This window comes from Lissotriton helveticus, chromosome 6 (assembly GCF_964261635.1).
Source record: "Lissotriton helveticus chromosome 6, aLisHel1.1, whole genome shotgun sequence".
NCBI classification, from domain to species: Eukaryota; Metazoa; Chordata; class Amphibia; order Caudata; family Salamandridae; genus Lissotriton; species Lissotriton helveticus.
In genome coordinates, this window is record NC_136067.1 from 650,932,045 (window position 1) to 650,958,665 (window position 26,621).

Sequence of the window (26,621 nt, forward strand, 5' to 3'; positions counted from 1 at the left end):
CCAGGACTTATATGCCTTACAGATCAGTCATGATAGGAAAGGCACTAAAAAACAGCGATCAGTCACGTGTAGCATGTAGCATTGTGTAAATGTACATCTGCAATATCCCCATGGTAAAACCCAATTTGTTTTAACCTAAGAAATAGTGCAGCTCCCTATCTGTATTGTGTCCCATCAGGGTGGCTTGAAGGCGACATATCCATTTTGCCTCCCTTTGTCTGACTAGGAGTTCACGGTTCCCACCTCTGTTTCCAACTGAAATGTGGTCAATACCGTGGAACCAGAAGGTGTTGTTGTTAGGGTGTATATCCCTGTAATGGTACGGCTGTCTTTAAGTATTGTCCTTCAATGTTCCGCTATACAGGTTTTTAATGAACGTACTGTGCTACCTACATAAATGGTGCCACATTCGCATCCTAAAACATAGATTACATGCGTAGTGTTAGAGTTTATAAAGTGTGCAATGTTATAGGGCACATAATTATTGTATGTGAAACTGGTGGTTTTGTTAAGGCCAAAGGGACAAACATTACAGGAAGCACAGGTATAAAACCCTATCGGTTTAGAGGGTAACCAGGTGTTCTGACTTTGTTTATTGGTGACATAGCTCTGGCATAATGCATCATGCAACGTTTTTCCCCTGCGGTAAGTTACATCGGAAATGCAATTTTCCAGTCCAGGTACATCTAGTAGCAAGCGCCAGTTCTTTTTGAGGATATTATGGACTCTACTACTACTACTACTATTGGTATTGAATTGTGACTTGACTCACTGTCCTCTCATTTACAATCCCTTTCCATTTTTTTGGAATGTCACAGAGGGTATCTTCACTCGTTAGATGTGTTGCTTTAGCTATTGCTTTATTTAAAATCTACTTTGTGTGCCAGCTAACTCAGAGGCCACTAGAAACTCTGTTTCCCTTTAGAATCGGCAATACAATAAGGAGCAACATAGGGAAAATTCAGTCTAGGTCACTCTCCACTCAAGTAGATAAATAACAATAAGACCGAGTCTGCCAAGGCACCATAAGAGATTTTCTGACTTTTCAAGTGCGGTGTGGGAGTATATTTACCCCTCTGCAACAACCAATTTCTTTTTCAAAAAGTGTTGTCCCGATTCAAAGTGGCCTTAATATTTTATTTAAAAAGAGAGAACCTCTCACAATCAGCAGTCACTGTAGTCAAATGAAGATACCCGGTAATGTCACAGGTGTATCAATCAATTTGTGCACAATTTGTGAAAGTGTGAAAAAAATGTGAACAAACGAGGTAGCCCCTCACGTGCGCAACACCCAAGGAGCTTGACTTGTTAATGATCACCAGTAATGCCCACGTTTCTCATCATAAGTTGCTACCCCGTCAAAGCGAAAATATTTGTGCTTAACAGTACAACCCAGTGCAGATAAAATTGAAGTAAGCCACACCGTCATTACAAATCCAATTTTATTCTAGACCCGTGTGCTTATTCAAATGAAATGAAATTGGTGTTTGAGTAAACAGTCGAGTGAAGTATTTTCTCTATGAATAGTTTTACTGTAAGCAGATTACTTTGCCCCCCAAAAAAAAACAATGTCTTTCTTTTTTGAAAATCAAGGCCAAATTCATAGCTTCCCTGGTATACTGTGAGCTGAATCAAAGTCAGTGTAAGGGTCTGGTGAAAACACGAAATCACCTACTTCTGTAGACAAAAGATAGTCTACCGATGTCGGTGACTGTTGGAATACCTCGTTTAGAAGATTAACTGTACATAGATGTGAAGCATCGTCATTAACAATGTTCGTTTCCGATGTTACCTGTGTGCCTGTTGATCCATCTCGTACCTCAGCAGTAGCAATTTGCGTCTGTGAGATCTCAACGAATGCCATCATCAGGATTGGTAGCCTCTGGGGACAACACAGAGCATGGGCCATTATCGGGTCCAGCAGAGTATTGATATCTGTTGGCATGACTGATGGGAGTGTTATGAAATAACAAAAAAGAGAGTAAGGAATCTTCCACTATGTGGAGGGGGGGGTACTCCTGGTCCCCTAAACCTAGATATGTATAAACAAAGGAAAGAGTATCACCACTGGACCTGACCGGTCCTAATGGAGTGTGGGGAATGGAATGTTCAAAAGAAAATTGTTATTTTGTTAAAAGACCCCTCACTCACCAACCTGGTTGGTGACATGCTTCATCACCACAAGTTGGCAGGGTATGCTCAGACGTGAGTCCCTTGCTCACTTTGCCACTGGATTCAAGCAAGACTGGCTGAAGACGGCTGAAATGCCAGAAACCGGTCCTAGGAAGCTTGTTTCCGGTCCAGGGAAGGCATTGCTTGGCAGTTCGGGCTGGACTGTTCCCATGAGGCACAGGGTCAGACTGATTTGCAGTGTTTGAGTGGTTCAGATGCTCCGTCCAGTACCACCCCTTTTTGTACCGGCATTTGTTTAAGGCAATACTGAAAATGGAAAGTTGTAACAGGCAGCGTTATTTTGCCATGAATGATCCATTCTGTAGTTTTTTTTCTGCTACCGTAAATGGCAATTTTCCCATTTTGTTTAATGCTCAGCACTGTATACTTTGCTCCCCTTTGTGCCACTTTCGATCTGTTTATCAGTGAGATTGTATTCATAAACAGAGACGACGTGTTGATGAAACGCCAAGGCACATAGCTGAACGCAAGTTTTGTAGCGTCCAGCCTAATAGCATAATAGAATATAATTGAGACTGGCCTTGTCGCAGCATGACCAAATCTTGTTCCAGTATGTCAATAGCAGAGGATACAATATATCCTGGATGATAGTCGTTAACCCATTGTCGACCAAAGCAAGAGATTCCTCTAAATTAATACGATCAACTTCTCGTATTCTTTCTGCGGCGTCTGCTTGGGTAACTTTCCATATTTCATTATAAGCAGTATTGATGCCGGCATATATTAAACGTTTTTGACATGGTTTTCTTGGTCCTAGCAAGAAATACCTAAGGTCTGCGTCTTCTTTAAGTAAAGGTAAGTGTTGTTTCATATCCTCGAGTGTAGATTTCTGTAGCCAATCAAGGCATCCTTTTCCTACACTGTATGTTGTTACTACCCCTGGATGTTGTCTTTGAACATATCGTGGGTCTGGCTTATTGATTCTAAAACCCGGTATTCTATTCGGGAATCTTTCTTGACAGATGTTTGTGTCTGCGGTCCAGAGCAACCATTTTTCCCATTTAGGAATAGATCTGTTGTTTTGTAAAATTCTGTCTACCGTGACCGCTTCCTGTGTAGTGCTATTGCATGCAGGTTTTGGTAAAGAAGGTGTGCATGTCTTTGATCTTGGCTCTCCCAAGGCAAGACGTTTGTTGGATAGTGTCATTCAAAAACATTATTTGCTGTGGGATGATACAGGCTCTAAACAAAGCTTCTATCCCCTGCACTTGCAAATCTTTAGAACCCCATACAGATTTTGTGTCAATTGTGTCTTTTCAAAAGTCAAACCCTTGTCTAGGCAGTTGGGCAATAAAGTCTGCAGAATAAATCTGTTATGTACTGGTTAACATATTTTTCGTTACTGATTTGTTCACAATTTTAAAGTAAAACGTTTCTGGATTGGATGCATTATACCCTAAAAAATATGGAAATGTGTTCGCAAACGTTTTTGAGCTACCCCTTTGTGGTGTAGGACAATGTTCCCATTGGTTATACATCAATACATTTCTAGGTGTTGCAGATTTATGCAAGAAATGATGAACATAGTGGTTATAACAATAAAGCTGTTTATAGTCTGAACCATCTACGTTTTCATGGTTAGAGAATGCAGTTGATTTTTATAGATCAGACATCATGTTATTAACAGTCTCAAAGTCCCAATCATCATAATAGGTACTAGAGGTAATAAAGTTACTTAATGAAATTTTAAACAAGTGTGGAATCTTCAAAAGTTCAGACGGGCCAAATATATCATAATCCGAATTGTCCCAAACTATACCATCTTGTATAGGGACTGCTGTGATGTTCACTGCTGACAAGTCTATTGTTTCACGATGTGATGATTTGTGTGGTTTCAAAAGTAAGTTCACATTTTTACTTGCAGTGTCCAAGTGAATATATCATCCATTTATCAGCACGCAAAGAGTCAATACTAAAGCTAGCCAAAGCAGAAAGAAAAATAATCCATAGTTCAATCCATGGTCAAATCAGATAAGTCTTTTTCAGCAACTGAAGAAAGTCTTGTACTTGATATTTGAAAGTTCTTTTTGCTGGCATTTTTTTAGGTTCGCTTGGATCCTCGGAAAACGTATCAAAGTTAATGAAATAGCCAGAGGCAGTTCTGTCAATGGTTGGAATTGCATCAGGATTCGTTTAAATTGCTGGAACCAGTTGATCACATGTTACGTTGGTGTAGACGTGTATCAGGACGAACTGTTATTTGGGTTTCAAGAGGTATGAGTTCCATGGCATTGTTGCTTAGTCCTTCATTTCTTACTGCTGAATTCTCGACGTGATGAGTCTTTCAGTCTGAACCTCTTGGATAGTAGCTAGAGGAGTGCGTCTGCTACTAGGTCGGCGTCCACAAGGCCTACTGTTTAGTATTGGCCACATAGTGTGGTTTGATGAGGTTGATTGACGCACATCTTTTCTCCTTTTTTCCAGCAAGGGGCGGCAGAAGTACCGTTCTTGTGCTGTGGATGGCTAGGACAGGTACTGGTTGTCTGTAAGAAGGTCCAAATTCATCCTTGTCCGCAGTCTTCTCTCGGACTAGATCCTCAAGCTTTGGGATCCAGACAGGCCTTGCTGGTTTTTCCCAGTGGTGGTTGGCTTCAGGAACACGTTGCTTTGTTTCGATCTTCGTTCATTTAAGTCCTGTAAAATAGCCAAACAAACTTTGATATCAAACGGTTTATTTTCCACCACTGTGCCTTTTACATTAGAGATCTGGAACCCCCATTCTTGTCCCAAATAGGACCTCATATGGAGCGACCCCCCCCCCGATAACTTCTTGGCAAATTATTTAATGAGCGTTGGACCCCATAAAGATGTTTGACCCACCCATCACCCGACCCTAATACTCTGGCTGTTATAGACTGCTTTATGTCCTGGTTTTTCCGTCCACAACAGAATTTCTCTCAGGACGAAACTGAGAGGAGTACCGCAATGCTACGCCCAGACTGGCCATGGCTTCTTTGTAAGCCTGAGAGCTAAACGCAGGGCCCTGGTCTGAATGTAGTGTGCCAATCACGTATGTGCCGATAAAGACTCGCAAATCTTTTATAACCGTTCGAACGTCAGCCTAGCGCTGAGGCCACATCCATAGGAACCTTGACTTAGTGTTTGTGGGATTGCATTTGTCCAAAAGGACGCCTGCGCATAGATAGTCTAAGGCTGTCTAACAATGGTGTCTGTACTGGGCAGGCTACTTCGTAGTCCGGTGTCTAGTGGCGTTCTGCACTACGCTGTCTATTGCAGTCTATGCATTCATTGATGAAGATGTGATTCAGTGTATTTATTCCAGACCACCAGTACATCTCTTTCAATGTTAATATTGTTTTAGAGATCCCCTGATGTGACAGACCCTCCCCAAGATGTGCTTCATAAATCAAAGCTGCTCTACATTCCATGTTTGGAATTACCCTATCCCCAACTCCAGGGATTCGAGAAAACGGAACGTTGTTCGCATCAATTACATAAGAGTATTTGAGTGGAAATATTTTAGGTAACTCTGCACCTCTAGCTTTACTTGAAGCATTGACAGCCAACAATATCTCACTGTCTATTCTCGTTTTTAGGTCTCGCCTGAGCCAATGCGCTTGCGCATTGCTCCGGCGAGATTATAGTAAGCGGAAAAGAAAAGTCTACCAAAACGGCTGCGGATCGCATACAGTTCATGTGATCTATGCGCGTGCACACCATCGTTAGCCACATAACACACAACCATTTGTCTGTGCCTCGGCATCAGACTACAAAGGCTGCTGCTCCCCCGCCCCCGCATCAGACTTCAAAGGAATGCACTCCCGCTCCCCCGCCACAGCAATGCAGAGAGCTTGTTTCTGGACGAAAGTGAAAGCCTACCGTGCTTGTTTACAGTAGCCTTGCTCCTCAAATGCTGTTGCTGTGTTGCCATCTCTCTAGGGACACTCAGCTTGAAAACACTCTACTTGCTAGCTGCAATGCTACATCCGCTATGCTTTGCCTCTAGACAGGTTGATCCCTCGCAGACTGTGCTGACTCTGCCCCTCCTGATTCTGAAACTGACCAACGCAGTCACCACGCAGTCTCTTCTCTCTGTCTTATGATGTCTGCCCTGCCACCATTTACTTCGGACCCTCACACCCTCTCACCCCCTCACACCCTCTCACCCCCTCACCACCCTCACCCCTGTCATCCTCACCCGCACGAGCTCTCCCCCGCACGAGCTCTCCCCCGCACGAGCTCTCCCCCGCACGAGCTCTCCCCCGCACGAGCTCTCCCCCGCACGAGCTCTCCCCCGCACGAGCTCTCCCCCGCACGAGCTCTCCCCCGCACGAGCTCTCCCCCGCACCGCCACATCACTCTGGGAGACCGCCACATCACTCAGCACCACAACAGCACTGTCCTTGATTGCTACCAACAAGCATTGCCATAGCCAATAGGACTCGCATTAGGAAAGTGTAAGCTATTGGCTTTGTGAATAACAATGCTATTAATTTATATATTTTCAAAGCCAACTCATATTTAAAAGTATTGTCATTTACAATACCAATAGCTCACACTTTCCTAATGCGAGACCTATTGCATTGCAAATGCTTGTTGAACTAGTGATCGCAGCTACGGAAGCCAATTGCACAGCCCCTTTCGTGGCTTCGTCAGCCAACTAATTCCCTGAAACGTGAACGCCATCAAGTTGACTCAGAGTGTGTATCACGTGAGTATTTTGTAGTCTGTTTCACAACTGAACTATTTGTTCCTGCGTTTTATTTATTTATTTATTTCAAAGTTTTATATAGCGCGAACAAGATCTTTGCAGATATCAGAGTGCTTTACAAGGACATGGGGTGATAGCATAATAGTAGGTAATAGTTGAGGTAGTTAGGTACGATATGCATAGTTACATAGGTAGGTCAAAATAAGAGGTAGGTCATAGTTGAGGTAGTGTAGGTACACGGTGCATAGTCAAACAGGTACGCCAATAATATGAAAGTACATAAAGAGGGAGCATATACTTGTTTAAGCGTGCTTAAACTACTTTTGTAAATAGCATAGAGGTACACGGTGCATAGTCAAACAGGTACGCCAATAATATGAAAATACATAAAGAGGGAGCATATACTTGTTTAAGCGGGCTTAAACTACTTTTGTAAATAGCATAGAGGTAGGCATAGTTGAGGTAGGAGAGTACAGGGTGCATAGTCACACAGGAGAATCAGTAGTATAACAGTAGGTAATGTTTGAGGTGGTGTAGGTAAAGGGTGCAAAGTCAGATAGGCACGTCAATAATATAAAATAAGATATGCAGAGAGGGAACGTATACAGTTAAGTGAGTCGAAAATACAAGTAATACAAATAGACCAAGGGGTCAGGAAGGTAGTACAACGCGGAGTCCTGGAGGTACAGAATAATAGCTCATGTGTATTTCGCCATGAAGATCGCTTTTACTTCTTTCTTAAAAAGTTTGTTGGAGGAGATGAGCCTGGTTTCAGGAGGGAGTGAGTTCCAGATCCTGGGAGCCGTTCCTGAGAAGGAACGTTTATAGGTTTTTACCTTCCGAAATCTTCGAGGCTTCAGCAGAAGTTTGTTTGTGCTTCTAGTAGTTCTAGAGCCGCCCGAAATTGTCAGCTTTTGAGAGAGGTAGGCGGGTGCTTGATTGTGCCACACGTTTGCATCTTTGAAACCATTTTTAAGCCAATTCTGTAAATATTCATTATATGATTGAACACAGTAAAAGTGTGGGGAATTTGTTATCTGTATTTTCAAGTGCCAATTTGAATGCTTATAGTTCAGCTCGCCGAGCTGTACAATCTCCTAGAGATTGAGTTTTAGTGACCATAGGTCAGAATTTCCCATCGCGTATGCAACCTTTAACGATTGCGCACGCTGCACTGTAAGCTTGCTTACTTTCTGTAGCGGGTTGTGTTGATCCGTCAGTATAAATTATAAATTCGTACTGATCAAGAGGGAGAATCTCAATAGATAGAGGACATTCATGTTCATATTGCAGGAATGCTTCTGTTTTTAAATCAGGATCTTTTACATATTCAACATCTGTTGCAGCAAGAGAATTAACCCATTGTATCCATCTTGGATGTAAAGCTTTTGCTTTTGTAACTGCCTCTAAGGCTGGTACTGGAGTTATGACAATAATGCGTTTCCCCTGAGCTAGAGCTCTTTCTTTTGCTACAGCGGTTTGAACTGCTGTCAGAATTTTTTCTGTTGAAGTGAAGCGCATTTCCGCTTGTGTATACAAATGTGATTTGTATGCAATTGGTACTTTCTCACCTTCATTAAAAGTTAAGTAAGTGAATCTGCATTGACCCAAAATTATTTGGATCACTAAATTGCGTGTATTTACGCATGTTTGTAAGTGATTTGTTGCTAACATGTTAGCTTGGAGTGAACGCAATATTTCTGTGTGTTCTTTGGTCCAATTTTTGATTGAGAAATCAGGTTTGATTAATTCGTAGAGGTTTAATCCTTTCTGCGTAATTTAGAATGTAAGTTCTTCCAAAATTTAGGAAACCTAGAATCAACTGTAAATTTTTCAGCATTTTGGAGGTTGGAGCAGCGCACACTTTTCTAAAAAGTTAGCTGCCATGCTTTTGCCTTCACTTGAAAGCTCATATCCTAGGAAAAGGACATTGAGGTGGCCAATTCTGGATTTTTTTTTAATGTTGAATTTATAGCCCTCCGAGGCGAAGCCCAGTATAATAGTACTCACCCTGTTCAAGTGCCTATCTAGGTCATAGTCTGTCAGATATCATCGACATATGACAATGCCTCGTCATCATAAATTTGTAGTAACTCTGTTACACTTGCTGAGAATAACCCCGGGCTTTTCTTGAACCCTTGTGGGAGTCGACAAAATTGACGTTGGGTTCCCATTATTGAGAAAGGAGTTGGGCTAGGGCGCTCGACCTCGGACCTGGGGATCTGGGTTTGAGTCTCGGTAACCACACTGAACATCCTGTGATTCTGGGCAAATCACTTAATCTCCCCGTGCTTAACAAAAATGAATGTGTGTCCTCATGTAAAGCAACTGGTGCTAGAAGTGAAGAAGCCAAACACAAATATAGCGTTACTGCTTATTGCCAAATCCCTTCTGTTCCGGGTTTACAAAGTTACCTAAAAATGATTATAAATGCCCAGCACAGATTCTATCTGACTAGGCTGGAATTAGGTACTATACATTACCTTGTAGCATTTCGTGACCGGGAAAAAGGTTTCCATAAGTTACTGAATTGCCCGTGTAACGGGAAAACCTCTGTCTACACTACATTTTATATTATTTTGCACTCTGTATAGTGATCTAAGGAAATTAATCTTAAAACCCCTTTTCCATGTCAATAGATTGTTTAATTATAAAAATGCTTTTAATTATCTATGTGCACTTGACAATATGAAGATTATGTGCACTGTTGTACATTTTATTGTACGCGCAATAAGGAAAATGAAGGAATTGGTGTACTTAGATGTATTATCATATGAAAATACTGATGAGGATAATTCGAGTTGTTACAACAAAAGTGTAGAACTTGTTTTTTATAGTGACTTGAATCATATGCGATTTTTTTTTTTTTGCACAATATGCATCTATGTTGCACAAGGTGTTCCATTTGTTAGGTCTCACCTAGCTATTGCGTAAGCAATCGCTATGCGAGAGATATAGAGGTGCTCCAGGAAAGCTTACCAAGAGGGCTTGGGAATGCAGATTATGGATAGTGTATGTGCGCCGGGCGCGCGCTTGCCATTTGCTCCCCTGCCCCCCCCCATTAGACTTGAAAGGAAGCCGCTCGCACACCACCATTTGTCTGAGCCTCGGCATCAGACTATAAAGGAATGCGCTCTCGCCCTGCCACAGCAATGCCGAGAGCTTGTTTACTTTTGCCACCATTTCTTTTGACTTTCACTACGGTCTTTCATTTTATTATGGCGCACTTGCACCTTTCTGTAGTGCACTCTGCACCCAAACATGTTTTTTTATATTTAAATTAACAACATGAACGCTCGACAATGGCGCCTGCCTCCTGCAGCCCCCTCCCGCCCCAGGTGCTGCTCTTACAAGTACAGTCAAATATTTGAGTATTTTGCTTTCATTTTATAATGGCGCACTCGCGCCTTTCCTTTGTTGTGCACCTCATAGTTGTCTTTTTTATTTAAATTAGCACGGTGCATGCTTAACAATGGCGCCTGCAGCCTGTGTGCACCCCCTCTCGCTCCCGGGCGCCAAGCTTTAGGTTACATGTCAGTATTAAAGAAAACTCTACTCCCGAAGAGTTTGAGATCAAGGAGAAAGGTCCTAGTAAAGTTGTGCTGTTTTTCTTTCTAATTGTTCCAAACCAGACGAGACCGCTATTTAAGGGTAGTGCAGCGGGCCTAACGTAGCAGCCTGCAAAGTGAGCTGTAGTCAGCAAATATCATGCTATAATATTGTGGAAATAGCTTAACTGGTAAAATACTTGCTGCGGATGGCTGTGGTTAAGCTCTGCTCAAAGGTCAAATCATAATGACCCAGAGTGTTTAAGTGTTTCCTGCAGAGCATCGCGTGTGATGTGCAAATCTGTGTAAGATGGTTCAGTGGTACTCGAGGCTTCATGGCGCTAAATGCGCTTACCAGCATTGCAATATTAGACCTAATAAAAACAATTTACAAAGGGTGGAAATGTTTTGCTTCAATGGTAATCATTTTATTTATAACATTTTACACATTCATTACTCAACATAGTTCATGCCTTTTACACATGAATATTTTTCTAACCTTTTAAGGGGGAGTTATAACAAAGCGCTTTAGATTTTGAGATTAGTATTAAAGTTTGGAAACATTCTTTTTGTAAAGCAATTTCGCAGTTGTCTGTACACATTTGGAAGCTATCCCTTTTGCAAGAAATTACATACTACGTGTCCACCGGCTTGTCTACCTCTAAATTCACCGCGGAATGCAAGGTGCCCTTAACTTTTACCACATGCAGCGTGATTTTTACAACTTCTTTACTCGGCAGGAAAGCACCTTCTTATCTATGTCGCCATCAATTTGCCTCTTGCTGTGTTCGTTCCCGCACAACTGGAACATCCCCTCAACCTACCCTTTAATCCTTCAACTGTAACGTTCGCACCCTCTTGGCAGACAAGTAAACATTTGCAAAGCATGTCTAGCTCATGTAATTTGGTTTCCAATAACTGTTGGAATATGTGAGCAGCTTCCCGACACGCGTGATCAGTTGTGCATCACGGCGGGCATTGATTCCCCTTTTCCTTTACTACACTCATGGGGAATGCACAATCATTAGCCTTTTTCCCGTTCACCCTTATGGGCCCCCCTCTCGGCATCCTCTCCCGCCCCTTGAGCTTACACAGCGCTATTCTGCCAGCCACACTGCCCGGCCAGACCTCTGCCAACCAGGTTCCCACTCCGGAGCCATTCACCGGCCCTGCTCCAATTGCTAGTCACCCGGTACTCTTTATTGTCAACTACATGCCATCCAGGGCTTTTGGGCTGGCATCAAGATGGCCCCCAAGAGGTTTTTTCACGTTCAGCCACTCTTCAGTCATCCCCCCCCAGGACCGTTGTTCCCTGGGTCTCTCTGGGCACAGTTTCATACTGGTCTCTCTGTTCCTGCCAGCTCCATCACTTACTGTGCAGGCCTAAGAGACTGTGTGATGTTTAACTTTCACCTTTATGGCAATAATTACAGCCATATTTTCAGCCCCTTGCGATTGCGTTTGGCCTCATCCCTGCTCAATCCGACATACACGAGCTGTCTTTTCCCTGCCTAACAGAATGTGTCAGGTTCCCTTACTATCCATTACAAACGTGCATTTCCTGAAAGCATTGCGCGTTAGTCCTCTGATTTACTAGCCCTTACGATTGCTCGTTTAAATGCAGAAATGAGCTATTTTTGTAGGAGCGCTGTATCGTTACCTGATGAGGGTAGTGTGTGCCATGTGAACTTGAAAGTACTGGTAGTCATGTGTGTATGTATTTGGGGTGGTGTAATATTTCTATCCAGGGCCGTACCCTCCCCCTTTCAAGTGCCATTGGCCTACCGATGAGGATCGTTCATCTCCCGCCACCCCCCAGCCCCTGCCCCTGCACAATAAACAGAGGGCAGGAGCATACCTGTCGAGAGGGATACGGTGAGGAAAGGCTCAGAGTGTTCACTTACAAGGGGTATGGTGTTTGAAACTGGGGTAAGAATGGTGCATGCATGGAAACTGACTCTGGGCATCATAGGATTTGTAGTCCGTCCTCAGTACCTTCTTAAACCGCAGGCAGTTTGTTAAAATAAAAAAACATTCTCCTTGCATATTTAATAATTCCTTATTGGTTACTCGATACTGTTGCATCATTATTTTTCATGCAGCTTGCTTAGAGAGGCGTACTGCAAGGTGTTGGAGTTATCAACCTTGTTGTTTAATGGATATTTATGTCCGTGTTGCTCGGAGGAACCTCCCACCTCTTTGGCAGCTTTCCAGCTGCTGCACATGGCCCCATCTTATTTCAGCTTCCTTGTTGTCTGCTAGCTGAGGAACCAGTACCTGTCCAATTCTTATGAGGAACCAGTACCTGTCCAATTCTTTCGCCATATTCATATTGAAGGGAACGGTGTCTTGTCTGTCTCCTCACTCTATCTAGCTATCTATCGCCCTCACTCTATCTATCGCATCACCACAGCATCACTCGGGGGCACCACGACATCACTATGCGACCATTCAACCATAACTGGTTCAAATTTGTTCTCTCAATGTTTCAAGCTTTATTACAAATGTCACAAAAAGAGGTTAAATATTTCACTTCTGTCCTTGGATTTTTGTCACAATAAAATACACTGAACATAATCTTTAAAAATTATTTACAAAAGTTTAAGCTATTGCCATTATAAATGACAATAACTTTTATTTAAGTATTGATTATTTAAAAAAATTAAAAGCCATTGTTTTTTGTAATATCAATACATCTAAGTCACTTAAATACAACACATATTGCATTACAAATGCTATAGGTGTCACATTTGCGAAAGTTAAAACTATTGGCATTGTAAATGACAAAGCTATTAATGTAGCTATTTTCAAAACAAACACATAAATAAAAAATGTGTCATTTACAATACCAATAGCTCAAACTTTCCTAATACGAGACCTATTGCATTGCAAATGCTTGTTAATATTTCTTTTTTCATTCTCGTGTAAATTTAAATTACGTCATTAGCGCGAATGTAATAATGAAATGAAGGCTTCTATAAATTCCCTTGACTACTACCATTCTGTATATAGTATTGTTTGTTAACATATAATGGTAACACTTGCATTTAATAAGGTCTTAAGAAATGTAGTAAAGGAAAATGTCAATTTAAAAAAAAATACATGACATATTGTATTTCGGATGAATTTTAAAATGTTTTGTTTTAGAATGCTTTTATGGATGTATATTTTACTCCGAATAAAGCTGTTTTGAATTGAATTGTAATTGGTGCTATGTAAAGTGCTCTGATACCCGATTTGGGTCAAGTTCGCGCTATATAAAACTCTGAAAAAAGAAAAGTACCTGCTTTCAGGTGCCATGTTTTGACCAAAGAAACCATTTGAAATGTCTAATGTGGTTTTATATTTTTACTATGTGCATTTTGCACTGCAAATGTTTTAGAACAAGTGTTCAAGTGTCTGTAATCCAAAACTAGACGATATGTATTGTCTGGTTTGGATACAGGAAACAAAGGATTGTTCATTGAGGAGGTGCATGTTTCAACACCCCTTGGTATTCAAGTTGATCTAAGATCTCCCTGACATGTTTTTTAGCTTTTTGCTTAATTGGGTACTGCCTTTGTGCAGTAAGTACATTTTTAGGTCCCGCTATTATATCCTGCAGGGATTAATAGGCGAGTATATAGTAGGCGAAACAAACTCTTGACCAAGCGCGGATTACGTACAGTTCACGTGATCCAGTCGTGTGAGACGCGCGTGCACGTCAAACCCATCAGCCTCGCACCAGACTTCAATGGAATGCCTCACAAGCTGCCCCCCCCGCCATTCAGACTTCCCCGTCCGCTCCAGTTTAACGTCCACCCGGGATATTAGTTTCACTTTCACGGCCGTGTCATGCTTGTTGGGACTTTCATTTTGGTGAGTGAATGAGCCTGCAGTCATCAGCCTTATTTAAGAATAATTGATTTTCTCAAAATCACAAGATGTTTGACCCTCTCCAGACTACTCGAACCCTGTTCCGCAGCTTCAAAGGCGAACTCTCTTGACGCGCCCGCACTTCGCTTTCACCGAGGCGCCATCTGGAGCATGATTACTTTCCTGCTTCAGTTTCCTATCAGGCGCCATCTGTCTTTCCTTAGTTTATGGCTTTCCTATACCACTCGCAGGCACCTACCCCCTCCCTTCTCTCCCTCCCTCTTCGTCCGCTCCAGTTTAACGGCCACTCGGTATATTAGTTTCACTTTCACGGCCGTGTCATGCTTGTTGTTTCGGCCGTGTGTCTCGTCGGCCGTGTGTCTCTGAGTTCTACTGAACCAGCTGTTGTAGCTTCTAGGGCTTAGCACACCCTAAACTACAACTCTTAGCAAGGGATCAGTAGGCAAACAAATAGTGTAGGTAAGTGCACCACTTACACCTGACTAGAAAAGCATGTCTACCCATGGAGAGTCTTCAGAGACTCCCCTAGTGGCTAGTGACCCTCCACAGGTCAACTCAAGATATGCAGCTCTCAATTTCCAGGAGTTGAGACACTTGTGTACCTCCAGGAAATTGAAACAGGGGTCTAACCCCACCACTCCCTTTCTGTTAGGTCTCTTAGAGACATATGATGCTAGGAAAGCCTCTCATACAGATGGGAGTATGCCAGCCTTAGAGGGTGCCCTTGGTGATCCAGACCTCCTTGACACTGAAAATGCAGTTGAGGAGGAGGAAGAAGAGGAACTCTCTGGGGATGAGGCAGACAAGAGGTCTGAGTTAGTCAGCAGACTTACTAGGGCCAACTTAGACCTATTTAGGGAAGGAGCTGGGGGACCCCCAGTGCTGACCCTAATGAGGCCTAACCTTGGAGTTAGAAGAGATAGATCTCATTCTAGGGACTCCAATAGATCTCTGCACTCTAATGCCTCTTCTCAGAGGAGAAGGAATTCTCCCCAGAGGAGATTGACTTCCCCTCAGAGAAGAGAGCATGAAGCAAGGATGAAACAGGCTAATCTGAGGATTGAAAGGGAAGAACTTGCCCTGGCCAAAGAGAAGCTTGCCTTTGCTAGAGAGCAGCAGATGAGTGGGGTAGTCCCCACTGGTGGCAGCAATCTCCCAAGAGATAAAGAAAGGGGTTTAGATACTAAGCACCCGAGTAAGATAGTGCCCCCCTTTAAACAAGGGTATGACATCCACAAGTGGATGGCTGCTTTGGAGAGGGCCTGCACTGTCCAGTGCATCCCCCAAAGTCAGTGGGCAGCTATACTATGGCTCTCCTTTGAAGGCAAAGGAAGAGATAAGCTCCTCACTACTAGAGTTGAGGATGCTAACAATTACCAAGTCCTGAAAAATACACTGGTTGATGGGTTTGGCTTAACCACTGAGCAGTACAGGTTACTGTTCAGGGATACCCAGAAAATTCAGTCTCAGGATTGGTCTGACTTTGTGGATTGTGCCACTAAGGCTTTGGAAGGCTTGTTGCTGGGCAGTAAGGTTACTGATTATACAGGGTTGTACAATCTGATCATGAGAGAGCAGATTTTAAATAACTGTCAGAACCAGTTGTTGCATCAGCACCTTGTGGACTCAGATCTGACCTCTCCCCAAGAATTGGGAAAGAAGGCAGACAGATGGGTCAGAACAAGGGTCAAGCAGAACCAGACTCAGAACCAGGGTGGTCAGAAGAAAGCAGACCAAAAGGGTAATACCAAGAGTGAACAAAATGACCAGAAGTCTTCAACAGGTCCCCAACAAACCAAAGAGGGTGGGGGTCAGGCTTCACAGCAGAAAAAGAAGACTCAAGAAGGCCAGTCAAAAAGGTGGTGCCAGTACTGTAAAAGTAAGTCTCACTGGTTTAGTGAGTGCACCAAAAGAGGAGGGCAAACTCCTACCACTACAGCCCCTAAGGCAACTGCACCCCCTAGTACAGTCAGTCGTGGTAGTGCACCTCCCAAGGGAATAGTTGGGTTAACCTTGGGAACTGAGGGGTCTGACAACTTAGTTGGCACTCTCACTCAGGCTGTCCTTGTCTGTACAGGGGATATGGATATGTCCCCTGATGTCAGTCCCAATACTTTGGGCAAATACAGGCAGACAGACACCTTTAATAAATGGCAAAATGGCTCAGGCCTATAGGGACACTTGTGCCAGTGTCACCATGGTGACACCTAACTTTGTGGACCCTGGACAGATCATGCCAGGTACAGATTTCCTGGTGACCAATGCCAGCAACGTCACTACCAGTCATAGTATGGCGATTGTTGCTTTCTCCTGGGGAGGGGTAAGTGGCCAAAAGAAAGTTGTGGTTAGTTCAGACCTCCCAGTGGATTGTTTGTTGGGCAATGATTTGGAGTCATCACTATGGTCAGAAGTGGAGCAGAGGACTCACATGGAAATGTTAGGCTTGCCAGCACATGTGCTTGCTGTGACTAGGTCACAGGCCAGAAGATGCCCCACTGAACAGGTGCTGGATCCTGGAACAATGGACCAGACACCTTCCAAGAAGAAGAGCAGTAGGGTTAAGGCATTGCCTTCCCCCTTGCCCCAGGTTGAGGATCAAGTCTCTGAGGAGGCTGACCTGAAAGAGCTGAGGGAAACTGAGCCTAAAGAGCTTGAACTTGATCAAGTTGAGTTTCTGGGCTCAGGGGGACCCCCCAGAGAAGACCTGGGGAAGGCACAGTTAGACTGCCCTTCCCTTGAACCCCTCAGACAGCAGGCTGCTGCTGAGGCTGCAGGGAATGCCACAGGTGCCCACAGGGTATACTGGGAAGATGGACTCCTGTACTCTGAGTCAAGAGACCCCAAGCCTGGTGCAACCAGGAGGCTGGTCATCCCCTTGTCTCAGAGGGGTTTCCTTCTCACCTTGGCCCATGAGATTCCCCTTGCAGGTCACTTAGGCCAGACAAAGACTTGGGACAGACTTGTCTCACACTTTCACTGGCCTCACATGAATGAGAATACCAAGGAGTTTTGTCGCTCCTGTGTCACTTGCCAAGCCAGTGGTAAGTCAGGTGGCACAACAAAGGCCCCCCTCATACCACTACCTGTGGTGGGGGGTTCCCTTTGAAAGAGTGGGGATTGACATTGTTGGTCCAATGGAACCCCAGACAGCATCAGGGCACAAGTTTATACTGGTGGTGGTGGTGGACCATGCCACCAGGTATCCTGAAGCTATTCCACTTAGGACCACTACAGCACATGTAGTGGCAAGGGCCCTAGTTGGAATATTCTCCAGAGTGGGCTTCCCTAAGGAGGTTGTTTCTGACAGAGGTGCAAACTTCATGTCAGGATATCTGACTGCAATGTGGAAGGAATGTGGTGTCAACTACAAGTTCACCACACCCTATCATCCACAGTGCAATGGGCTTGTTGAAAGGTTCAACAGGACCCTCAAAGGGATGATTCATGGACTACCTGAAAAGCTCAGGCGTAGATGGGATGTCCTGATACCCTGCCTCTTGTTTGCTTACAGAGAGGTCCCACAGAAGGGGGTTGGCTACAGCCCTTTTGAACTTCTGTATGGGCATCCTGTAAGAGGACCCCTGTGTTTGGTGAAGGAAGGATGGGAGAGACCTCTCAAAAAGCCTGCAACCAACATAGTGGACTATGTACTTGGTCTCCGCTCCAGGATGGCTGAATATATGGAGAAGGCATCTAAAAACCTTGAGGCCAGCCAAGAACTCCAAAAAGCTTGGCATGACCAGAAGGCTGTCCTGACTGTGTACAAGCCTGGACAGAAAGTGTGGGTGCTGGAGCCAGTGGCCCCAGCAGCACTCAAAGACAAATGGTCTGGGCCCCACACCATCATTGAGCAAAAGGGAGAGGTCACCTACCTGGTGGACCTTGGAACTCCCAGGAGCCCCCTCAGGGTGCTCCATGTGAACAGGCTCAAGGCATATGTCGACAGGAAGGACATGAGCTTGCTCATGGCCACAGATGAGGGACAGGAGGAAGAGAGTGACCCTCTCCCAGACCTGCTCACTCAGAATCCGGATGATAGATCAGTAGATGGTGTTGTCTTTTGTGGCAGCCTCTCTGAACATCAGCAACAGGATTGTAGACAAGTTCTGCAATCCTTTAGACATATGTTCTCTCTGAGCCCCAGTCAAACTGATTGGTGTACCCATGAAGTTGACACTGGAGACAGTCTGCCTGTCGAGAGTAAAATCTACAGACAGCCTGATCATGTCAGAGACTGCATCAAAACTGAAGTGCAGAAAATGTTGGAGCTGGGAGTCATTGAGCCCTCAGATAGCCCTTGGGCTAGCCCAGTAGTTCTAGTGCCAAAGCCTCACACCCAGGGTGGTAAGAAAGAGATGAGGTTTTGCGTAGACTACAGAGGACTCAATGCAGTCACTAAGACTGATGCCCACCCAATACCAAGAGCAGATGAACTTATAGATAGATTGGCTTCTGCCAACTACTTAAGTACATTTGACCTGACAGCTGGGTATTGGCAAATCAGGTTAGCTGAGGAGGCCAAGCCCAAGACAGCATTTTCTACCCCTGGTGGGCATTATCAATTTGTGGTAATGCCCTTTGGTTTGAAAAATGCACCTGCCACCTTCCAAAGGCTGGTGAATCAAGTTCTCACTGGGTTGGATGACTTCTGTGCAGCATATCTTGATGATATAGCTGTCTTTAGTTCCACCTGGGAGGATCACCTGGTCCACCTGAGGAAAGTGTTCGAGGCACTGCAGAAGGCAGGTCTCACTATCAAGGCCACTAAGTGCCAGATAGGGCAGACACAGGTTGTATACCTGGGCCACCTTGTAGGTGGAGGCCAGGTTCAACCCTTGGAGAGTAAGATACAGGCCATCAAGGACTGGGCTCCTCCAACCACCCAGACTCAGGTTTGAGCTTTCTTGGGCCTGACTGGTTACTATAGGAAATTTGTCAAGAATTATGGGTCCATTGTGACTCCACTTAATGACCTGACCAGTAAAAAGATGCCAAAGAAAGTTCAGTGGACAGCAAGCTGTCAGAAAGCATTCAATGACCTAAAGCAGGCCATATGCACAGCACCTATCCTAAAGAGTCCAGACTACTCCAAGACCTTCATTGTCCAAACAGATGCTTCTGAGTTGGGTGTGGGGGCTGTTCTATCTCAGCTGAATTTTGATGGTAACGACCAGCCCATTGCTTTCATTAGCAGAAGGCTGACCCCCAGAGAGAAAAATTGGTCAGCTATTGAGAGGGAGGCCTTTGCTGTGGTGTGGGCCCTGAAAAAGTTGAGGTCATACTTGTTTGGCACTCACTTTAAGATTCAGACCGACCATAAGCCCCTCTTATGGCTAAATCAGATGAAGGGTGAAAACCCCAAACTACTTAGGTGGTCCATTTCCCTACAGGGGATGGATTTTACAGTGGAGCATAGACCTGGTACTGATCATGGCAATGCTGATGGGCTCTCCAGGTATTTCCACTTAGAGCAAGAAGACTCACCTGGTCAAGGTTAGCTTATTGTCCCAAAGTTTGGGGGGGGGGGTCATGTAGGAGAGTAGGGTCTGCAATCCTATGATCACCCAGATTTTTGCTTTTTGCTTCACTGGTTTACGACTTTCCCTGGCTGTGGGCCTGCTAATCAGACCCACAGCCTAGCTGTTCTCTCTACTCCAAATTGTACCCAGGTACTGAATTGGCACTGGGCCCTCTCTTGTGTCCCTGTAACCAGGGCAGAGGTGTACCCAGAAGTCTCCCAGGGGCTGCAGCATGTATTATGCCACCCCTGGGTTGACTAACTAAACCAGACACAACTGGCTGCTTGACAGCTGGGGCAAGGTGGTGTAATCACCCTTTGCTTTAGATATAGTATTCCTATATCTAAACCTAAAATGGACACATATATTCCTATCAGTCACTCCTATGGCAGGCCTTAACAATCCTGAAGGCAGAGTGCGTGGAATAATGTGAAATGGTGCTCTGGCATGAGCTGAGCCCGTTTGCAGCTTGCGGAACCAAGTCCTAATAGCTGTTCCACGATAACGCTATACCATATACTCTTAAGTGCATTATGTACCTCGCGGTCATATGCTAACTTTGGTATAACATTATCAAAACATGTCGAGTAAGGTGTCGTACGAATTGGAATACTAACCCCTCGCCAATTCTGGCGACGGGGTTAGCATTCCACCCTTCTAGAGGGACACGACACGTTGGTAACCTGTAACCCCGGTTAAAGTCAGACATAGCCTCAGCTCCACAAGATGGATGCTGCCACCGAGACACAAGTCTGCCCTCCTGCTGCTGGGAGTCCTCCCAGCGCAGGAGGCAAGGACAAAGGGTTTCCTGCCAGGGGCGGTGCCAGCACCGTCCCAGACAGGATTTTGTGTATCCTAGGTAGGCAGAGCTTTAGAGGAAGGTGACTGCAAGTGGCACCCCGGTGCTCACTGTGCATAGGCCGGCTTGAACCAGTTCCAGGGGCACTCCAGCCCCTGATCTGGGGAAAAGCCCGGCAAAGGAGAGGGGTGTAACCACCCCCCTCCTAGTCCCACCCATAGGGCAGGACTTAGTCGCGTGCCAGCCCCCTTTTGCAGGATAAAGGTAGGAGCAGGCCCCCTTCCAAATTAGATCATCTTTGAATCCTGAACCGACTTTCCACGAAAGGAACTCAACTCTTCTCAAGATTTCTCCCTTGTGACTAAGGAGTAGTCACCCTGCAGCAGCAGGCACCATCCAAGCATCGCGGTCTGCTGTAAGTCTCTCCTCCGGATCAAGACTGCCCAGCTCGACGAGAACCGGCTTCCCTGGCACCTCTGACCTCTACCTGCATCTTCAGCCCAGCTGAGACCCGTGGGTGCGACGAGACCTCGAGGGACCGGCCATCTCCAAGACTGCACGACGCTTGCCCAGCACGACTCCCGAGTGACCCTCGACCGAGTGCTTTGGGGTAAGAGAAGCCCCAACCCTGAGCAGCTCCAGCACCGAAGTTCAGCCCCCTTGCATCCACGAGATCTGCGTGGGGCCCTTATGCTCTTTGCTGCTCACCGCGTTGTCCAGGTCACTTGCCCGTTGGCTAGAGGCCCTCTGACGACGAACTTCGACGACAAACACCGCTGGTCTGGTTGCTCCAGACTGGCCCTTGCTCCCCTCCAACAGAGGAGCACCCCGGACCCTCCTGGTCCACTCCAGACGCCATTTTAAGTCCACCGCGTGGGCTTGCATTTGCCAAGACTTGTTGCCCCAATCCTGGGTCCAGCGACGTCGACAGCAGATATCTTCGTGGGACAGCTCGCACCTCCATCCTGGTCGCCGACAACGCCTCCTGGTCCGTGAGACTGCGGAGCCCAGCAGCGCCCACTCACCTGGTCGAGGTGACTTCGTCCGGTGCCACTCTGGTGCCCACCTAAATCACTGGCTAGTGATTCAGAACTTGGACCCCTCTGCTTACAGGTCTTCCTCTTCCCCGATCCAGGCTTGGATCCCCAAGAACTTCTTCACTGGTCGCCTGCCAGCAACTTCTTCCTTCAGGCTCCTGGTTCATCAACGAAGAAATCCGACGACATTTGAACCCTATGCAGCCGCAGACCCTGGGCTAGGTAAACCGAGTACTCCGGTGCTTCAGCGTAGACCAACTCTCTAAGTGTCTTGATCCACTTTCGTTTTTGACCTACCTAGTCGGGTTCGCCCGAAAACACTAACTTTGCTTTTACTAGCCTCCATAGACTTTTTCCCGCCTTACGCGTGAGAGTTCCCACTCTGCACACGACGTCCCTAGGCCTCCTGCTTGCAATCTAAAGGTTCAGTAGTCCAGTCCTAGCGATTCTAAAGCCTATGAGAATAGTTACTTACCTGCTAGTATCTCGCATTCCACTTGTATAGTATATGGTTTATCGTGCCCCTCGGGCATTTGTGTAAATTGTGCGACTTTAAGTATTTTCATAAGAGTTTTGTTGTGTGCTTAGCTCCCTGTCTCATAAAGAGCCAGGGTAGTCTTGTTATAAATACATATACTTTATTTTTCATAACAACTTGTGTGGTGTCCTTTCACTTGGTGTTCAAGGGGTATATGTGATGGTAAAACAGCTGGCTTAACACGCCCTCTAGAGTTTAGCCTAAAGACTGCACGTGTCCATGCTACTAGGATAGCTGGTCTATCAGGTTGACTTACAACCAAACATCAATAAGGGTTGTTTGGACTGATACAAAGTGTTCACTAGAATAGTGAACATTATATATCAGGCCAACTTCTCACAAGGTGCACAATTTTTGGGAACACTATTTCCTTCAACGTTGAACAACCCAAACAGCTAATACACAGGTTTTTCGTCCTACTCCGCTATGGCAGATATTAACCCTACCCACTCCAGATGTCTTATGGAGTATTATGAGTAGGGGTCTCTGAGAAAAGCACAACTGAGTTACTTCGGTATCTAGAGGTAAATTAGTGCCTTACCAAACCGTTGGGCGCCATGTAGTGTAGTTCCTATTTCCCTAATAGTCTCTGCGCATTGGAAAATATACACTATAGTTGTGGCATAGGACTTAGGCCAGTATGCCCCAATCGAGTACATTAAACTTAATTACTTTGTGTGCCACCTAACTCAGAGGCCACTAGAAAGAAGGGAGTAGTTTCTGGCAACCGCATAAAGATGACAACTTTGTTTCCCTTTAGAATTGGAACATGCCTCGGAATCGTGTAAACAATAGATAAGTTTCACTCAGTCAATCGTGCATGCTTAGTTTCTTCAGAGTTACACAGAAAGAGATAGACGCTCGTTTCAATAAAAGGATTTATTGAACCGTCTTGTTTCTCGTGTAAGATATATGAGCTGTTACAATCGTAAGACAATATGCAAGATATATTACATACAGCGTAGGCAGCAGAAATAAATAATACTGCAATAGCATTCTTTTAGCTATGACACATATTCATATACATAAATAACAGGCTAAAATGTGGATACTCGTCTGATGCTTCTAACTAGTTCTACCCCAGTGTACCTAACCTAAGTGTAGTACAAGATAAGAAGTAGGTGCTGTATTCTATAGTATGGTAAGCTATAGTTTGGTATGCCAAGAGTCCCTCTAGGTTCTAGTTCGCTCCATACCATAGAATGAGAGAGGTGGGAATCTCTTTCCGGGTCTCAAACTCTTAATACCCCGCGAAGGGAGTCAGAACACTGGAAGCTGGATTCTCTGCGAGCATGGATGACAGCGTCTGGTCAGTTCATAAGGCCGGGATACGGTCTCTTCCGAACTTGCCGTGGCGAGCAGTATCGTGTCTTGCAGCCGTGCTTTGCCATGGCAAGGGAAGGTATATTTATAACTGGAAGGTGCTTAGGAATATTTGCATTGACGTAAAGTTGGGCAGAGGAAGACGTCATGAATGAACCCTTAAGGAATAGCAGTTCATGCATAATAGATGAGTACTTGGAGAAATCAATAGTCCTAGGCTATGGAAAGCACCAATGGCTTAAGGGTCTGGTTTCTAAGAACTCGTTGTGACGTTGGGGGTGGACGGATGTAGGGGACCATGCCATATTTGGAGAGCATGGCTAATGCCTAAATAAAGGCTGGGATCTTGTGCCTATATAAGGACATGTATCGGGAAAACCTATATACGGACATCTAAACCGAAACACAACAGTCTACCTCATCATTAATACTGCTGCCATTTTTCTTTTTTTGTCTGTACAGAACTATCAAATGCGAAATTTTGTGTTTTAGCACCTGGTTGTAAGTTTCCACGGTACTTTACTTGCATTCTTCTGAATTAACCTGGAGGATTAGAATTCAGAAGTGGAAGAATGGGTTTAAATATCTCTCTCTGAGCCTTGCCGCCCAACTGACACTTTGTATCTGGTGTGAAGGAGAAATGATGGTTCCCCCGACAATCTATTACTTTTGTCAGTAGTATCATGGCTAATTTTGGTGAAACTCTTCTTGTAGAAAAGTGTATTCACTTTTGCGGACCCCCGCCCTCCCACCCCTATGCCCCCCCCTTGTTCTTCCTTTACTAGAAATTTGAAATCCTCCACAATACAAATTGGACTTTTTGTAAAGTGATGTATCTTCAGGTATGCATTCTAAAAGATTTTCCGTAACAATTTGGACAACACAGTGTGCATTATATTTTTATGTCCATAATGACTAGCAGCATAATGCAAAGGTAGGCGTGAAGATATGCAACACTGTGGTGATTGTCACTGTTTATAATCGTTTGAGCACTTGCCCTATATATTACTGTTTTCAAATAAAAGCTTTGACTTCATTTCTTTTGGAATAATACGCTTAGAAAATCAGTATGTTAAAAATAAAGAATGTATTTGAAATGTTGAAATGTCTTTATATGTTGTTGCAGAAATGGAGGAAGAAGATATGAGCGAGAGACGACTGAAACTGGCTCATATAATGAATAGAGTTAGGAGTCTGAAAACTAGATATCAAGCTGAAGAGAACTTGACTGATGAAGTGAATTTAAGTGGCTCGCCTGCTGACACAACAGGTAAAAGATCATCAAAATGCTCAGCGTGCCTGATATCCATACAGCATTTTTTAAACTGTGAAGTAGAATATAAAACTAGTATATAATGTGGCAATCTCTTCTCCATTACAGATTTCATAGAGACCTACATAGTCTGGCATGAGATCAGGCAGGGCTGCCAATAAATGTCAGTAAAAAGCAAAGGCTTTCTTTCATAACGCTTCCTTCCATTACACGCTTAGATTGCAGTGAGCAAAGACAAAGTAAAGCACCACTCTGGTCATTCGCCCACAACACCAGTGTGCTTCCCAAAAATGCCAACCTGCAATTTTAACCCATAAGAATGCAATCCCCCATGATGAAGCGTGCCATCCCCCTACAAACTTGCTTTGGCACCTCACCAGGTTCGTGCAGTACTATATAAATGCAATACAATACTTCTGTTAATGAAGTGTGGAAAATCTATTTTCATTAAATCGAAATATTGAAAGATTAATAGAGAACTTTTCTCTTTAAATTAGTTGTACATCACTATTGCTGCTGCATTTAGTATAGTGCTGGAATCAGCCTGGATACTGTTGCTTATCAGTACTTCATTAGGAAATAACTGAGCTAACCGGCTGCTCCTTTTAAGGCAAAGAGAACTGCTAATTGTAATGGTACAGTTCCTGGCAGTACTATAAAGGCAATTGTTACTACTGTTGTTATTAGTAGTACTTCAGTAAGAGATAATTGTAACACTCTGCTACTGCTTGTAAGACACGGAGAACTACTACTTATACAGGTACTGCTCCTGATAATACTCCACTGATGATTGCTATGTTTAGTATTAACGATCTAGGTCCTGCTACAAGAAGCAGTGCACCAAACACTACTGTTAACACGCTTACTACTATTGGGAACTACCACTATGAATTTGTTTTCTACTACCGATTTATACTAGTTTCATTAAAGCTGGTCTTACTACTTGTACTGCCACTGCTATAGCTATTACTACTCTTTTTACTTTCAGGCCAACACTAAAAGCATGGGGCGAAACGGGTACATTAAGAATAAATAATAGATTCCCAAGGTTGTAATTACTGGACTGAGAGCCACTCTGAGGAAAAGATCAAGAGATGAGGGTATATACATTGGCCCTGTGCAAGCGACTGCCAACCTCAAGTAAAGGGAGAGTTGGCAATAACCAATACTGGGGTAAATATATTGAAAGATTAAACAAGGGGATTAGAAATTTTTAAAAAGGCAGACGGATAAAGAGGGATGGAGTTCTTCAAGGGTGAACTCAACCAGTTTGAGTTTTGGAAGTGAATTAATACATAACGGAAGGCTCGGGTAGGAAATAAATACAAAGAGAGCAACCTCTTATCTGGCCTTTCTTATTCCTGACAAGGTAATAAATCTAATCAAAACATTACCTCACAGCATAGAATCTCCACACAAAAAATGACTTTCTTTTTGGTTTTGTTTATTTATCAAAAATATTTTTATGTATTTGTTTTTTATTTTCACACTTTTTTTGAATCTATTATATTGACAAACACATTTGTACATAAAACAAAATCACATTATTGTTTCAATTAGAAAAAAGACATTCTTTGACTTTTCTTAAGTGATTTGAATTATAGCAACCCCCAAATTTACTCCATCATTCTTCCATTCTCACCTTTCATTCTACTAATACATACCAACTATCATACCACACAAACAAATTCACAATAAAAACACATCTGGACAGGAGTCCTACTCGCTATTTCTGTTTGTCTTTGTCAGTAAATTCCACAATTTTAAACAAACACAAGTCCATCAGTTTGATTATGACTAGTTCTTCTTTTGGCTTGGTTCTTGAGTAGGGCTCTCAGATGCG

General features: G+C 44.1%; 1 protein-coding gene across 4 annotated transcripts in view; it reads left to right on the top strand.

The window, feature by feature from the left end:
• TTK (TTK protein kinase) overlaps positions 1-26,621 on the top strand; it is an 894,856-nt gene that overhangs the window by 12,780 nt on the left and 855,455 nt on the right. For all 4 annotated transcript variants that reach the window (XM_078648117.1, XM_078648119.1, XM_078648116.1 and 1 more), the window contains exon 2: positions 24,632-24,775. In XM_078648117.1, coding sequence (XP_078504243.1) covers positions 24,634-24,775 — 142 coding nt within the window. In that variant the 5' untranslated portion in view covers positions 24,632-24,633. The remainder of the gene's footprint in view (positions 1-24,631; positions 24,776-26,621) is intronic.